The 17,734-nt window shown below is 43.2% G+C and overlaps 1 protein-coding gene across 1 annotated transcript in view; it reads right to left on the bottom strand.

The window, feature by feature from the left end:
* LOC150057037 (cilia- and flagella-associated protein 337-like) overlaps positions 1 to 17,734 on the bottom strand; it is a 90,568-nt gene that overhangs the window by 35,310 nt on the left and 37,524 nt on the right. Inside the window, exons 6-8 of the mRNA XM_090341798.1 lie at positions 16,508 to 16,577; positions 6,427 to 6,670; positions 4,357 to 4,462 (exon numbers count right to left, since the gene is read on the bottom strand). Of these exons, the coding sequence (XP_090197924.1) occupies positions 4,357 to 4,462; positions 6,427 to 6,670; positions 16,508 to 16,577 (420 nt within the window). The remainder of the gene's footprint in view (positions 1 to 4,356; positions 4,463 to 6,426; positions 6,671 to 16,507; positions 16,578 to 17,734) is intronic.

Raw genomic sequence — 17,734 nt, 5'->3', positions numbered from 1 at the left:
AAATCAAACACCCAAATCCATAAATCTTCCCAGTTGAATCAAATTTACTTGAGAGGACTGAATTGAATCTGAGCCCCAGCTCTACTTCTGACTATGATCAGGACACCACATTTTCTATAAAATATCCTAACCCTCCTCATTCTCACCAAGAGATGGGAGCAGGTGCGTTCCCATCCCGTAGCCATATTGGACCCCTACACTGAGGATAATCCTTCAGCATCCCATCTTTGAAGGGCTTTGGTGCCCCTCCTCTGTTGATTGCCTTATTCCTTCCCTTTCCATCTCATCCTGTCCATGGCTTAAAATTCCATCTAAATGCTAATGCTTCCTAAATTTAAATCTGAAATCCTCTAGACTCAGAACAACTCTGTTCAATGCATCTACAACTGAGCTCCTGGTTTTTACCCATCATATTCCCTATCTCAGTTTTCGGCTCAGACTCCAAGCCTTGGTGTCATCATTTGACTCTTCTCTACTTCCTTAAGCAATAACTTTATTGAAATAAAATTTCCATATCACAGATTCCCTTTTTTATTGTGTGTCAATTAACAGACTTATAAGTACCTCACTCTAACCTCTGGCAACTATGAAGCCTTTATCTGTCTTTGTGGCTTGAACTCTTCTGAAGATTTCATACAAATAGAACAGTAGGTGGGTTTTGTGGCTGTTTTTTCAAATTTTATTCTGAATAATTACATTTATTTATTTATTTTTGTTGGTCGTGGGGCTTGAACTCTGGGCCTGGGCATTGACCCTGAGCTTTTCAGCTCAAGGCTAGTGCTCTACCACTTGAACCATAGCACCACTTTATTTTTTATTTATTATAAGTATAAATAATTTTTTCTTCTTGTGTTATTTTTCATAGTTTGTGTCTTTTTAGAAATTTTTTGTATGTTGCTAAATCTGTTGGCATTACAATTGTTTGTAGCATTCCCTTAGAATTTTTTGTTTTCTTGAAGGTGTGATAATGTTCCCTTTCTCCTTCTTGATTTTTAATAACTTGAGTCTTCTCTTTTCCTTCCACTTATCAAGCTAGATCAAACTTTTTCAATTTGGTTGATATTCTCATAATGAGCCAACTTTTAGTTCTATTGGTTCTTTCTGTTGTTTTTCTATTTTATTTAATCTCTAAACTTTATTATTTATTTCCTTTAGCTTGCTTTGGATTTAGTTTGCTCTTCTTTTTTTTAGGTATCTTATTGTGGAAAGTGGAAAATTATGTTATTGCTTTAAAAATCTTTATTTGCAAGTTTTACTTTTTCCAGTCCTGGGCTTGAGCTCAGGGCCTGAGCACTATCCTTGGACTTTCTCAAGGCTAGCGCTTTACCACTTGAGCAATAGCACCACTTCTGGCTTTTTTCTATGTATGTGTTACTGAAGAATCGAACCTGGGGTATTTGTGCATGCTAGGCAGGCACTCTACCACTAGGCCAAACTCCTAGCCCTTTTGCAAGTGTTTTAATCCAGAAATGTCTCTGTAAGAATTGTCTTAAATGTAGCCCATAGGTTTAAATATGTCATGTGTTTGTGTTTCCTCTCTTACTTTTAGAACTTTCTCTTCTATACCACCAAATCCTTTTGTTTCTCCTTTCAGTTACTTTTTGTGTTGTGGAATTCAAACTTTTTGGACTAGGTATATTGTGAAATTCAAATGATTTGAATTTTGGATGGACACATGAGACATAACATCCCCAATGGACTCTTTGGCAGACCCCCATAAACAGATAAATTTCTGGAGCGAATGTCTGGGACAAAGTCCAAGTGAGATCAAAACACCCAAATCAACTCAAGGAGTCCAGGTTATATTCTGTTGCCAAGTAAAACTGGCCCAAACATATGAAAAGAAATCCAGGTGTTAGGGCCTCCACTAATTGTGGAATTGTGAAGAAGGGGTTGTTGATCTGTATGTCAGCACTGCAGCCTCAAACAGGCTGCTGTGGAAACTTCCAGACTATTTTCCCTCTGTCAGCCCTGAGCCTCTATGATCTACTCAAAACCTTGTAAAAATGGAGGAAGTCCTGTCATACCACGCCTGTGCACCACAACTTCAAGTAACAAACACCTGACAACTCATGAAAACCCTTATGAATGCCTGCAAGGCCTTCCACAATTCTCCTCCCTCATGCTTTCCTTTCCCTCCCTCCCTCCCTCCCTCCCTCCCTCCCTCCCTCTCTCTCTCTCTCTCTCTCTCTCTCTCTCTCTCTCTCTCTCTCTCTCTCTCTCTCTCTCTCTCTCTCTCTCTCTCTCTTCATTTTGTATATAAATGCATGGTCATGCCCTTCATTTCTTTCGGATTTGTTTTTCTTTTCTTTTTCTTTTTTTTTTTTTGCCAGTCCTGGGCTTGAGCCCAGGGCCTGAGCACTGTCCCTGGACTTTCTCAAGGCTAGAGCTCTACCACTTGAGCCTCAGCACCACTTCTGGCTTTTTTTCTATATATGTGGTACTGAGGAATTAAGCCCAGGTCTTTGTGCATGCTAGACAAGCACTCGGCCACTAGGCCAAACTCCTGGCCCAGATTTGTTTTTCTTAAATGTCATCTTAGTGTGGTCATTCCTAAACCAACTTGTAGGAAACACAACATAAATTTCCATAAGGTTCAGCTCTACTTCCTTCCTTAAAATTTCATAGTGTTCAATCTGGTCTTTCTCTACTTTCTGCCTTACAATTCTCAGTAGCACCTATCACCATAGAGTGTATTTGCTAGACCTTTATTTTGTAATTTTCTATATGACTTCCGCCTCTGGATCATCACCTCCATGAAAACACAGACTTCTACTGGTTTCCTCGTCTTTGAACCTGGACCACTCTTGGCACGTGGCAAGCACGCGGTAAGCACATGGTACATCTGTAGATGGAATGCATGGTCCAGGCCTGGATCATTCCTGGGATCACAGTGGAGGCAAATCTACTGCATCAGTTTCTAGGTTTGTTCAACACCCTATCCATGGGTAGCTTAACTAATGGGAAAACTATTTTCTCCCAGCCAATGATCAAGGAAGCAGTAGAATAGATTATTTTTTTTCGGATGGGGCTGTTCCTTGGCTGTCAGATGGCCACGTGTTTGTTTTTCAGTTCTTAACTGTGACTTCACATGCTCACTCCTCAGTTTAGGTTTGACTTGTGATTTTGCATGGGTTTTTAACCAAATCGCATCAGAGCCAACTGGATAATCTTTCTTCTTTAAAGGCCCTGTTTCTCAATAGTGCCAAGTTCTAGGCACTGAGGGTTAAACTTCAATAGATAAATGTGGAAGAGGGGGCCCAATTCAACCCACCCCATCCCTCAGTCATTCATGTGCTGAGGTGTTTAGCAAGCTGGTATGATATTGGTCTCTCCCTGCCATTCCCACTTCCTGCTGATTTGCTTGCAATTCCTCTCTCTGCTCCAAGCACAGTCTAACAGAGAAGGTGGACAGTGGGTGAAAACTTGTCCTGTTCATGGATAAAGGTGATCAGAAGGATGGATAAAGGATATAACCAGTGAAACTTCTTTTCTGTGTAAAATCAGAATGCACTGCAGGGCTGGGGACACAGTGCAAGTGGTAGAGAGCCTGCCTAGTGAGCCCTGGGCTCTGAGTTCAAATCCCTGGTGTCATCAAAAAGCAAAAAGATTGTATGGCACAAAGCATGGGAGAACTAAATTTTAAAGGTAGATAGAGGTCTGGGTATAAAGATAGGCAATAAGGCAAGCAAAATGAAGCAGTAGTGTCATTTCCTCCACCTCATGTTTATAGCATTTCAGAAAGGGCTCACATGGTTAAAATAAGAAATCTTAAAGACCAGGTACTGGTGGCTTACTCTTGCGATCCTAGATACTCAGGAGGCTAAGATTTGAGGATTATGGTTCAAAATCAAGCTTGGACAGAAGAGTCCACGAGACCTGTATCTCCAATTAATCACTAAAAGGCAAGAAATGGAGGTATGGCATGCCAATTTTGAGAGGCCTCAAGTTCAAGCTCCAATACCAATGTGCATGCACACAGCACACATGCCCCCCCTTCCCCAAATCAGGTATTATTACTGATACCACTAGTGTTCTTGGCTCCCTCAGCTTTCCCTCCCTAACTCCCCTTCTCTACCCTACAATAAAGGGGAGGTTTGTACCAGGCTGTATTTGGCACGTGTGCCTGCAGGCGCCTGAATGCTGGAAGGTCCACTCAGCCCACACAAAACACCATGCATGGAGAAGGCCCTAAGCGTTCACTTGTCTGCAAAGCTCTTCTTCCAGAGAAATGCACACACAAGTGCACCACGTGGGGAGAGACCCCTCCCACTGTCAAGAGCAAGGGTGTGCAGGGAGAAGTGTACCTCTCTGGCCTAGAGAAGGCATGCGTGAAATGCAAAAGGAGAGAGAGACCTTGACAGCGTTGTCGATGGACATGGAAAAGATTTTGCTATCTTCTGAGGCGACATGGATGTAGCTCACGGGGGCCGTGTGGCTTCTCAGCATACCTGTTGGCTTTCTAGAATGGAAAAGGAGCAGATGAGCATGAATGTAGGTTGGTTTGCTGAATCTGAGAATGCAAAATACAACGTGGCCCAGATCTGGCAGTTCTGTTCAGCATGGAGGGTTCTGTTTTGGATTCACATGCAGATAGCTTGTGTGATACGCCCATTATTACAGTAGAGCCTTGGGCTTTCTCTGACTTCTGGTGATATCCGTGTAAGAGGACTCCAGCAAGAGCCCAAGCTGGGGCTGGAATGGTGAGCACTTCACCATTTTTGTGCAGATAGAGTGAACAGCACGGAAACCTGGACTTTGATTTGTTGTAGTTGTTGCTTTTTTAAAAAATTGAATTTTATTGTCAAGGTGAGGTACAGAGAGAGGTTGCAGTTACATACGTAAGGAAGAGAGTACATTTCTAGTCAAACATTGCTGTTCCCTCCAGAAGCTTATATGAAGGAATGAATCCCAGGAACCTTGCAGGAGCTCAGGGCTGGGTGTGGGAGAATGAGGAGGCAGCCAGAGGAGGTGCAGCCTTTTTATAACCAGGAGTAGAGAAGATTGTTCTCCGTTACTAGACAATCTAAAGGACTAGATGTGGGTAGAAGATAATTGTCTCCTTATTAGGTATCTGACACTGTGCTGAGTGTGTCAGGTGGATTATTTTGTTTTTAATTCTGAATTGCTACCCAATTCAGGAGGAGGTCATTCTCGTCACCAATATGTATGGAGAAACTGAGGCTGCAGCTCCTGATCAGATTGCTCTTGGCTAGGCAATGGGAGAACAGCAATCAGAGCCCAGGAGTCTGTACCATCCCACTAACTCTTGCATCCCTAAGAGACCCAGGCTCACCTTGTGCATCTCCACGAGTACTATGCCAGGAGTACTATGCCATGCATTGCACATGGCTCCTGCCCTACCTATTCCCCACTCCAAAATAGGAGAATGAACTCTCGTTCCTCCTTCTCCTCCCCTCTTTGGCACATTGTGGTAGATATGATGAAGCTGCCTTCCAACCCCTCTCTTCCATGATCTCTAGGAAGCCACTCAATTTCTCAGTGCTCCAGCTACATTATTGCTTGTAAGTGAGCCTGACATGAGGATCAGAGATATTGTAATATATGTGTTGTAAGGATCCAAGAACAAAGTAGGTGCTCAGTAAAATGGTTGTTATTATCAAGGAAGTACTCTAGAACATCTCCTCAGCGGGGCCCATCATGAAACGTATGTGGCTGATTTCAAAGTCTGACCATACACAAATGGCAAGGCTATTTGCTACTTTGCTACCCAAATCCCAGGCTTTTCTTGCATCAAGAAATGATCCTTTACTGAGTACTGATGGCGCTTGCCTGTAATCCTGGTCACTTAGTAGGCTGAGATCTGAGGACTGCAATTCAAAGCCAACCTGGAAAGGTAAGTCTGTGAGACTCCTATCTCCATAAAACTACAATAAACTACCAAAATTATACTGGAAGCAGAGCTGCGGCTTGTAGAACACTGGCCGTGAGCAAAAAAGCTCAGAGATAGTGCTCAGGCCCTGAATCCAAGCCTCATGATAGGCACAAAGAAAAGAAAAGAAAAGAAAAGAAAAGAAAAGAAAAGAAAAGAAAAGAAGCCTTCCCTTTTCTGTGAATGCTGCTATATTTCAGGAATGAGAGCATTGTTAATTGAATGATGCTAAACAACCCCCTGAATGTGCACCTGGGGCCACCTGATGGAAGTACCTAAAAGTACATTGATTATATACCCAAATCCTTAACTCTGTAGTGCTTATGGTTCAGTAAGGAAAATAACAGTTGAAACGAGGTGTAATAAAGCTCAATGAACGAATGTTCAAAGGCCACAAGCCAAAGTTTCTTAGGCAGTATGTAGGGGAGATTAATTTTTGGATAGGGATTATTCTCCCATTACTGGATCTCCAGTTCTACTTTTAATAATCTTGGTATATCATTGCTACCATTGGCTGGAGAAAGCCATCTTACCCAGGCATGTAGGGATTCCAGACTCGAATGATTCGATCCATGCCACCCGTCAGCAGCAGGTTCTTTCTCTTGCAGAATGAAAACACTTTGACTCCTTTATAGATGTGGAAAACTGTTTGATCCCCTTCTGCTCGTTTCTGAGGCAAAACAGGAGATGGTGGGCCTTCCCTGGTCTTGACATCTTTTCCAGCATGCATCATCTCTTTCATCTTTTGCTTGACATTTTTTGTTCCCATAGTGCACCCTAAAAATATTCACAGGAAAAAAGCCCAGGTTTTCTTTTATTGTTTTGGGAGGGAGGCAGGGCTTCACACTCTAGCATAGATTTTTTTTCCCCTCAAGGTTATTACCCTACCACTTGAGCTACAGCTCCATTTCTGGCTCTTTGGTGGTTAATTAGAGATAAAAAGAATTCAAGGACTTTCCTTCCAGGACTGGCTTTAAACCACAATTCATAGATCTCAGTCTCCTGACTAGCTAAGGTCACAGGCATGAGCCAGGAGCTCCATTCTATAACTCTTTTCTATGAATCCAGCTAGAGAGTGTAGAGTCCTTTCTGAATGACTAGGATGGAATTTCCACATTAGCTAAGGGCTGTAATCCATATCCTGAGCCACCTTTATCCCATTTGTGGCTGGCGAATGGAGCTGGTAACTCTGCTCATCTTTCTACAGTGGAAAGGCCATGCTGGGTAGAGTGGCTGACTAGTCACTCAGTGGGAAGGTAAGCAGCCTTGAATCTGCAAATCTGCTGCTGCCAAGCAGAGGGTAAGGCAGCTAGATAATTACACAAGATGACAGAGTGAGCTCAGGAATCTGGGTGAGCACTTTAAGTATCAAAACTAAGAATGAAAAACAAAACAGAACAGCACACGCACCTCAGAGAACAGTTTGACATGTTCACCTTTCCTGTGACCCCAAACTTCTAAGAAGGAAGATCACTTCATTTTTATTTTATTGTTTTCAAGTAAGAGAGATCAGCTAGTTCATTTGCACAGTCTCTAGGGCTTCCATTTCAACAGAGCCAGACAGAGATACGCGTTTACATGGTTGTCATGGAAACAGAGAGCATAGCGCTTCTCCAAGGTCTGAAGGAAGGATGATGAAAAGTTTAAGTAATTGCCATGGAAACCTAAAGCAGCTTCAAGGCACACTAACTAGCAGGCAAATCTTCAGGAACTGGGGTCCTGGCAGGCCAGTGTGGCACAGCCCACAGGATAGCGACATATATATGAGCTAAGAGTATACCATGGGGTTGATAGCAAGGCGAGTACAACCTCCCCTGAAGATCAGACTGTCACTCTAACTCTTCAAGTTAGACACGGGGACTTCTCTTGCCCATTTGTTCCTGTAATGTATCCCTCTTTACTGCCCCAGATTCCAGGCCCATGGATCTGTGGTCACAAAGTCAACCCATAAAACACAGGACGCTCAAAGCCTAGCTTTGGTTTCCCCGTAACCTTAACCAATATAATATCCCCTTGCTTATTATGCATGAATTACAATAAATGAAGCAAGAATAGCCAGGCACTAGTGGTTCATGCCTAACTACTCAGAAGGCTGAGATTTAAGGATCATGGTTCAAAGCCAGCCTGGGCAGGAAAGTACATGAGACACATGTCTCTCATTAAGCAGCAAAAAGCCAGAAGTGGAGATGCAGCTCAAACAGAGCTCCAGCTTAGAGCAGAAAAGGCTAAGGGAGGACATAAAGCTCTGAGTTCAAGTCCAACACTGGCATGCGCATGAACACACACATATAAGAATTGAGAGACTCTTGGCTAGATAAAAAAAGTGCTAAAAGGAACTTTGAACTTCAGAAGTCTATAGGCCTTCATATTTTTAGTTATAGCTTTCCTTGCTCAGGATAAGTGCAAAAGGAGAACAGGAAATAAGTGGATGACCACAAGGCAAGTTTTGGAGTCAAAAAGAATGTAAAGAAGAATCTTTTCTTTGTGAGTGCCAGTAGTGGGGCTTGAACTCAGGGCCTCATGGTTTTGCTCAGCTTGTTTGTAGCCAACACTCTACCACTTGAACCACACCTCCACTTGCACCTTTTTGCTGGTTAATTGGAGATGGAAGTCAATGAAACTCACAAGAACAATAATGTTGACTTGGGGGCTCATCTTTGCAACAACATGGATACCTAATACTTAAGTAATATTTATTTGATGAAATTACAGCAGTTTGGAGCTGTAAGTAATTTTACTGGCCTCCCTTTTCTTGATAGAGGAAGGAGGAAAGATAGACAGGCTTCTTTCAGCAGAATGGGGTCTTGGTGAATATGAACTGGAGAGGTCCTTAGAGCTTCTGTCAACTTTCTGTTTTCTGTAACTGAGACAGAACACCTAAGTCTATGTACTTAAGAAGTAAACAGGTTACCATAGCTCACAGCTTTACAGACTGAGAGCCCAAGATGAGGCAGCCCATTTGTTCCATTCTAAGAGGATGTCACAGCCTGATGAAGGGCATCCCGGGGGGAGGTCATGTGAGATCACATGTGAGAGATCGTGTCTAGAAACAAGAGAATGGGGAGGGGCCAGTCCTACCCTTCATATAACAACTTACTCCTAGGAACTGATCAGGGTCCTATGAGAACTACATTAATCTCTTCCAAGGTCATCACCCCAGTCACCTAACCACCTTCCATAAGGCCCCTCTTCACAGGATCCCAGGTCTCCGAACACCAGAATATTGGGGACCAAGTCTTCAGTACCTGAGTCCTTATAAGACACACTCAAATCACACCCAAACCATAGCTTCTAACTGAACTTGAAGGAAAACAGGACCCCAGCATCACAGATCTGTTAGGAGGTGAACCAGGGCTAGAACTTCCTGTTCCTTTCCCTGAAGGCACTGCTTTTTATTTGCCCAAACAAATACTGAATTTTGAGCTACTTCAGCCTCCAAGAGTTAAATCTCAATTTCTTAGAATTCAAACGCATTAGTATTCTAGAGAACTAAATATCTCAGTTCCAAGAAAGTCTAATGAAGGTGCTCAAGAAACTTAACCACTACCCATTTCTCTTTAACCCTTTGATGATTTAAATGCCAGAAAATCAGAAATTTCTAAAGGAAGCTTTCTTTGGAAGATGATGTGAGTTTTCAGGCTATGAATCAGAGAGCTGGAAAGGGCCTTCGGAAAGATTGCTATGACGAAAGAATCAAGATGGTATTTCATAGGAGGTTGTGACTTTGGCATAGGAATTATTGATTTTCCATGACATTTTGTGCCAAGTGGAATTAGACTTTGAAAGATAAAGAAGGGGAAACTCAGATTTCAGCCTTTCTGGAGATTTCAAAAGGCCCAAACCCAGTTCTATTAGAAGTTATCATAAAAGAAATTGCAAATATACTTGGCATACCTACATGTGTGATGACTAATGAGCAATTGCAAAGGGTCTTAATATGGTTTTTAGATACCTTGCTTGGTGAACTTTATCTAACAAATACCCTCTAACCACCTCCACCACTTTTGTGCTACTATTGGGGCTTGAACTCAGGGCCTCATACTTTGACTTAGCCTTTTCCCTCAAGGCTGGTGCTCTACCACTCAAGCCACACCTCCACTTCCAATTTTTGATAGTTAATTGGAGATAAGAATCTTATGAATTTTTCTTCCTAGGCTGGCTTTGAACCATGATCCTCAGTTCTTAGCTCCCTAAGGTTTTCAGGCATGAACCACCAGCTTCTAGCAGACAGCCAATCCTAAAGTCCAGGGTGGGATGGGGGGTGGGGCAGGGAGGAGGTGACAAAGAGGGCCACTGGCAGGTAGAAGATACATGCTGCTTAACAACAACGTGCTCTTTAGAACTATGTCCTTGGAGATTTCCTTGCAACATCACAGGGAGGTCAAGTGCTCCATGTGACATCTTGAAGTCACAGAGATGTAGGGGGGCAGTTTCTAGTAAAAGGTGTACACCATTGAAGGTAAATATTTTATAGAAGAGGAGTTTATGCTAAAAACAACAATGGAATGAAGTCTAATAAACATGGAAGCCTTCCTCTCATGCCCAGGAATGATGTGCTGGTTACGTGTCCTGGCATGCTCTCTCTTTCATATAACATAGTGCTGGAAGTTGTTCACATCGCCATCACGAAAGCTCCATCATGACAGCTCCATCACTGCAGCCACCTGGCACCTGTTCCCTCATGACAGCTACATGACAGCTTCACCAAAGGTACACCGTGACAGCTACATGATAACTGCTTCATCATGGCAGCTAAATGACAGTCCATGACAGCTTCATCATGACAGGTCCCTCAAGGCAGCTCTGTCATGAAGAGCTCCATCACTGCAGTTCCATGGCAATGGTTGCAATACCACAGCTTCATCTCGCCAACCTCATTATAGCTTCATCATCAAGCCAGCTCCATTACCACAGCTCCATAACGGCAGTACCATCACTGCAGCAAATGACAACTGCTCCATGACAACAGCTCCATCATGGCACAGCTATGGCATCTCCAGGGACTAGGAAATTTTCAGGTCCAGCCACTGTTGCACATGTGGTCCATCCTGGACCAGGCTGCATCAACATGGCTCATGCCTGCCCACAACTCTAGACTTCACATTTCTTTTTCCTGCCTGACATGTGGGCCTGGCAGCCAGTACACAGGCATGTCTGTTTTGGGATTCTTCATTGGCTCCTTTTCAAACCTCCTGAAGTTTGCAGGAAGCTCAGTCAGAGCTCACCAGGTAGCAGCAGCTCAGGCCAATTATAGTGGCAATTTCAACCTCTTCAATAACCAAGAGGCAGTGATCGCATTTTTCCTTTGGGCCCAAACACTTGTTCTGTTTCAAGGTCAGAAAGTTCCTTATGCTCAGAGCTGGTGGCTCATTTCCTACCAGTCTTGGACTCCATTTGTTGGGGTAATGTTACATTTGTCAGGTAATGCACATTGATACCCCTTCTCATGTTTTTGTCTCCCTTTCCCTTCCCCCACCCCCTCCCAATCATCTTGTTTCTCCACTTCCCTTCCCTCTTTCAAATAAACAAGGTACAATATACCAGGTAACAAAGTCAGAGACAGTACCAATATGAGATTAACCATAAGGGCAAAAAAAGAGAAGAGAAATAACATAGCACATTAAGAACAACAATCACACAAGATAAAGCTCTTGTTTCCATGTCCTAGAGCTCATTTCATTTAGTCTCATCCTATATGACCTTATGTACATAGGTTTTGAGCTATTACAATCCTCTGCTAGGAGAGTCCTAGGTGTGTACTAATTATTACAAATAAAGGAAACCATTGAGCCTATCTATGTTCCTTTGAATCTGGTTTACTTCACTTAATATGATTTTTTCCAAGTCTTCATTTCCTTACAAATAGGGTGATGTCATACTTTCTGATGGCAGCATAGAATTCCATTGTGTATAAGATCCATTCATCTACTGAGGGGCATCTGGGTTGGTTCCATCTCTTAGCTATGGTAAACAGTGATGCAACAAATATCATTGTGCTAGTAGCTTTAGTATATCCAGCCCTGGCCTCTTATACCCAATTATTCACCAACCTCCCCTCCTGCACTGACCCAGAAGTAGAGCTATGGATCTAGACTGTCCGAGAGTAGATCTAGACCTAGGATTTTTACCTAGGTCTAGATCCTAGATATAGAGGGTTTTATCAACCCATGCTCAACCATGTCAGGTGGTCCACTGCTTTGAAGTTGGTAGGACTAAAATCCAGATTCAGTTACAACTTACCCAGCTAAGGAACCTGCTCAGCAAACCTACCATGGCTATATCTTCGTCTGTAAAATGGAGATATGTACAATCCACACCTTCTCTTACCACTGTTCTAGTCCAGTAGGGTAGTGCCTGTGACTGGCTTCTCATCTTGGCTGCAAATCAAAGCTACTACAGAGCATCTGAGCAAGGCAGATGCCCTAACAGGATCCTGTGTTCCTGTCTAATCACTGTGTCCCTATCCAATCACTGTGGGGGCCTTTAAAAGTGGCAAGATCCAAGCTTTATCTCTGAACAATTAAGTAAAACTCTCTGAAGCTAACATTCAGGTAACCAGAGTTTGTAAAGTCCCACAGGTTGTTCCAATGGGTACCTTAAATGGAGAACCACTGAAGAATCTGTGCTTGCTTTATATTGCTAAATGTCAAACCCATAGAAGCAAATACCGTCATGATGGACTTGAAAATTAGATTTGACTGAGTGATGTTGATTAATTGGATGGGGTTTCTAACACATTCTCAAGAACTGCACAAAGTAATTATGAAATTTAATGAAGTAAGCATAAAGTGTTAAGAAGGTACTCAAGGTATTAAACATTAACATTAAGCTGGGCACAGATGGGTCTCATCTGTATACCTAGCTATGAAGGAGACTGAGATACAGAGGATCAAGATTTGTGGCCAGCTTGGGAAGAAGAATTTGTGAGACTCCATCTCCAGAATAATCAGCAGAAAGCTGGGCTGGTGGCAGCTCAAGTAGGAAGGCATCAGCTAAGCAAGCCTGAGGTAAATAAGCATGAGACCTTGATGTTAAGCCTCACTATTCCAGAAAATGAAATTCTTATCCATTCTGATGATTCTACAGTGTGAGGATAGAGCTTCTGCATTGGTCAGCTGAAACAATCCACTTAAAAGAGGTGTGGGCCATGGTTTAGAGGTTTCACTGCACTGTTTCTGGGCTGTGGGAGTTGGGGGATTTCTGTGGGGCAAAGAGAGAAAGAGGAAACAGCAGGGACAAAATGAATCCTCCAAGGCCACACACCAGGTGACCTACTTCCTCCAATGAGGTCTCACCTCCTGTTTTCCCACCTCCAATGAGATCTCACCTCCTAACATTTCCCCCAGCTCCAAATAACCCATGAAGCTATAAACCCATCAAGGAATTAATCCCCATAATGGGTCAGAGCCCTCATGATCAAAACTCCTCCCAAGGATCCCACCTTGGAAAACTGCTTCACTGGGGACCAAGCCTGTGGCACAGAAACTTTTAGAGGATAATTTGGATCCAAACCATGCTGTGGTTCCTGTGCTGGGCCCTCCTTTCTGCATTTTGTGATTTGTGAAGAAGTCCTTCTTTACCGCCTTCTGTCATCAGTAAATCTCCCCTTCTGTCTGTGCTATTAGGAAGCATGAAACGTGATGGGCACTGTCTGGCTCTTCTGACTGGGCTGGGACAACATATATGAAGTAACTTAAGGACTTAAGGGAGAAAGGTGTGTGTGTGTGTGTGTGTGTGTGTGTGTGTGTGTGTGTGTGTTTCTGGGACTTGAACTCAGGACCAAGTCTTGTCTATTAGTTTTTGTTGTTGTTGTTCAAAACTAACGCATTACACTTGAGCCACAGCTTTAGATTTTAGAGGTTTATTGGGGCTAAGAGTCTTATGGACTTTTCTGCCTGAGCTGACTTTGAGCCTTGACCCTCAGATCTTAGCCCCCTGAGTAGCTGGATTGCAGCTGTAAGCCACTAGCACCTGGCTTAGAAAAGGACTTAGTTTGACTACTGTTTTAGTGGCTCGTTGGGTTCCATTGCTTTTACTTCTGTTCCAAGAGAGAAACATCATAGTGTGTGTGTTGGGGGGGGGGGAGGAGCGTGGGGAGGAAAGCAGCTCACTGAGTGTCAGCCAGGAAGCAGAGAGGCAGGAATCCTGGCCAAAACAAGATCCTTCCATTCAGATCCTGTGTCCTAATAACCCATACAACATGAACTCACCAGTGGAGGAAGCCATTGATGAAGATACACTCACCTCCCAGCATTCCCCAGTGTGGGGCTGGTTTGCTAGCTTGCCCTTCTTGTTTTACATGAGACACCCCAAACACTCTCTTTGACTTAACTCAGTTTTCAGTTGGATTTCAGTTGGATTTCTGTCACTGTGTGGTAAAAGAAAAGATCTGAGCAGGGCTATACCTACTCTGTGAGGCAGAAAAATAGTGGGATTGGTGGGGTATGAACCACGGATAGTTTAAGGACATAAAATACTATGTGCAAGAGACTTAAGATGGAACTTCATCTTAAGGAAATATTCTAGTTAGGAATCTCCAGGGCCAGCCTGAGGCTGCTTCTGTTTTAGAATATAAGCTGGAATCTGGGGAATAGTCTATCAAAAAATAATAAAAAAAAAAAAACAGTGGATTTTTGGCTCAAATTTGGACTGTCTGATCTCTTAAAGCATATCCAAGGCCCAGATGTTAAATCCTCAATCCTCAGTTTCACCCAAACCAAGGCCTCCCTCACATTGCATCACATAGAACCATCCACTCACTCCATTGACCTGAGTTCAGCTTGATCAAATCTATTCGTAGTCATAGTTGCTCACTGAAGACTATGGTCTGAATGTGTCCCTCATAAAATGTGTGTGTTAGAACCTTACACTGGGCATAGTGGCTCCTGCCTATAATCCCAGTTATCAGGGAGGAAGAGATAGGAAAGATCAAAGCCAACTAGGGGAAAAAAAGCTCAAGCGATGAGTCAGGTGTTGTGTTACCTGTCTATGATTCCATATACATGGCAGGCCACATGCAGGAGGATTGTGGTCTGAGTACGGCTTTCCCTGCACAAAAATGTAAGGCCCTATCTAAAAAATAACGAAAGCAAAGAAAATAAAGAGGAAAAAAGAAAAGGCTGCAAGGATGGTTAAAGTGGTTGAAGTTTGCTTAGCAAGTACAAAGCCCTGAATTCAAATCCTTGCACATGAAAGAAAAAGAGTGAGACTTGTCTTAACAAAGGTGTTTAGTTCATTGTTTTCTTGGGAGAGGCTAGTTCTTTGCGCCAGAGTTTGAACACTGGGCTTCATACTTCCTGGCCCTGCTTGTTTAGCCGGCATGCTCCTATTTCATTAGCCTATAGCCTAGCACTTGCTCATTTTTAAGAAATAGAATCGAGAGGCTGATTCTGTACAGGCTTGCCTTTTACCTTGATCCTCCAGATCTTACCTTCTGCGTGGTTATGATTTCAGGAGGGAGCTACCAGTGCTTGGCTGGGAGGGGTTGGTCCTAACAGCAGTGGTTTTGTTATAAAAGCGAACTCTTCTGACCCCAAGCAAGGCAGCATGAAAGCCCTTTCTAGAAGCTGTCGTGAACTTCCCATCTTTCAGAATCATGTATCTAATACACTTTGCCTTTATAAGTTACCCAGTCTGTGGCATTCTGCCATGGTCTCAATAAGTGAGGAAAACCTTGGGGGCATCCTTAAGATTGAAGAGTAAATTGGAAGCTGAGCTCTCTCTTGGTCTTTCTTGAGATTCACTGGCTCTAAGTGCAGCTCCTGAACTTTCTAAGTGTTGGATCTTCATGTTTTCTTAAAATATAGAATTTTAAGTCAGGTGTGGTGGTTCATGCCTGTAATCCTAGCTACTCAGGAAGCTGATCTGAGGATCAAGGTTCAAAGCCAGCCTGGGCATTAAAGGATCTGAGACTCTTATCTCCAATTAACCTCTAGAAAACACAAAGTGGGGCTTGGCTCAAGGGTAGGACAGTAGCCTTGTGCTGAAGAGCTAAGGGACAGCACCCAGGCCGAGTTCAAGCTCCAAGACCCACTATATATAATTTATTGTTATTATTAAGGTGTTGTACAGAGGGGTTGCCATTTTGTAAGTCAAGTAATGAGTATATTTCTGTTTGGAAAAACTTCACCCCTCATATTCTTTGAATTCTTAAATTCCCACATTTCATTTCATGATGCCCCCATAAGACTGCTTTATGTTGTTTCCTGTTCAGTGAAAAATCATGTGTCCATGCAACATGGAACCTCCTATGACTTTGAATTTGTTCACATTTCAAATCACATATCACACGAGCTCTCTCTGTCTCTGTCTCTCTGATCCTGTATCTGTCTCTATGTCTCTGTGTCTCTGTCCCCATTTCTCTGTCTGTCTCTGTCTCTTTGTTTCTCTCTGACTCTGACTTTGTCTCTATCTATATTTTTGTCTCTGTAGCTCTGTCTCTGTCTGTCTCTCTCTAGCTGGCTCATAGTAGACTTGGAAGACTAGAGCCAAACTAAGCAGATGTGATGTCCATCTTTGAACCCTCCCAGGACACTAACAGTGTGTGATGCCTCCTGCAATGCAGAAACTGTAACGTTGGAGGACCCCAGAAAGAGAGCAAGGTCCACACAGTACCTATTACTAGAGCTGTGGGCTCGTGGTTGGAGCTGGAAATGATGGCTTTCATAGAGTCATAGTAGTTTAGCTAGAAAAAAAAGAAAGGTAGAAAACATGAATTAATACAAAGATCATCTACCAGGTCAAGGAATAGTTCCTAGCAATGTTTCAAAGCTTCCTTTGGAGACAGACTTGGTGAGGGAGAAAGGAACTATTTGTGCAGACATTAGGAACATTGTCCAGGGCATGCATGATCTCTCGTGGGCAGATGTGTGTAGGTGGCCAGTCTGGTACAGTGAAGAGTGCGTGGCAAGATCTTCCCTCTACACTGCTCAAGGCTACCACCAGAATGAATAATTCCTGGGCATCCTGTCTCACAGACCAGGCTGCAGGTCTTGCTGCCAGCTTCAGATGGTTCTGAGAAAAGCTGCAGCTCATAGAGCCTCAAGGCTTACAGAGAAAACAATTATCCTTCCCTCCAAATCATGTTGAAATTGGAAACAGCACTAAGCATCAGATTGAGAAGTGGAGATTTTATTTCTCCCCCTTCTTTTTCTTGGAAATGGAAAACTGGGCTGTGAATAGTGTACAGGGATTGGGGAAAGAGGGTTTGTGGACAGGGACAGTTTGTCATTGGACTCATCATATGCAAGGCACCAGATTTAGGTTCTCTCCAGCCACCTTTTTCCACGGTGGATAACTTTATTAATAATATGAGCCAATAAGCCAGGTGTCCATGGCTCATACCAGTGACCCTATTTAGGGGATGTAGAGGATTGCAGTTCAAAGCCACCCCAGGTAGAAAAGTCAGGGAGACTTTCTCTTCAGTTCATCAGCAATGGTGAATTGAAAAATGGGGGTGTGACTCAAAGTGGTAGAGCCCTAGCCTTAAGCCAAAAGAGCCCAGACCCTGAGTTCAAGCCTCATATCTGACACAAATAAAAAGCAAAAGGGATATGTGGCTCAAGTGGTAGAACACTTGCCTAGCAAAGACTACTATTGCTTTCTCCCAGTGATGCTCACAGTTTCCCCCACCTCAGCCCTCTACAGAAGGGCACTCCTTGGGCAATACTGCTCCTGTTCCTTCTGCCTTCTGGGTCCCAGATGGCTGAAGAGGGAAAGCAAAAGGTAGGCAAACCAGGATTAGAACCTGGTGTAAAATCTAATCTGAATCAGACCCTCCATACTCAACAAGAAGTATGGCTCCTTTAGTCTAAATGGACAAGCGGAAATTAGCTGAAAGAA

The sequence above is a fragment of the Megascapheus bottae genome, chromosome 11, assembly GCF_031878675.1.
Source record: "Megascapheus bottae isolate mThoBot1 chromosome 11, mThoBot2.hap1, whole genome shotgun sequence".
In the NCBI taxonomy this organism is placed as follows: domain Eukaryota; kingdom Metazoa; phylum Chordata; class Mammalia; order Rodentia; family Geomyidae; genus Megascapheus; species Megascapheus bottae.
Note: the sequence above shows the minus strand (reverse complement) of the source record. Positions and strands in the feature narration are given on the sequence as shown.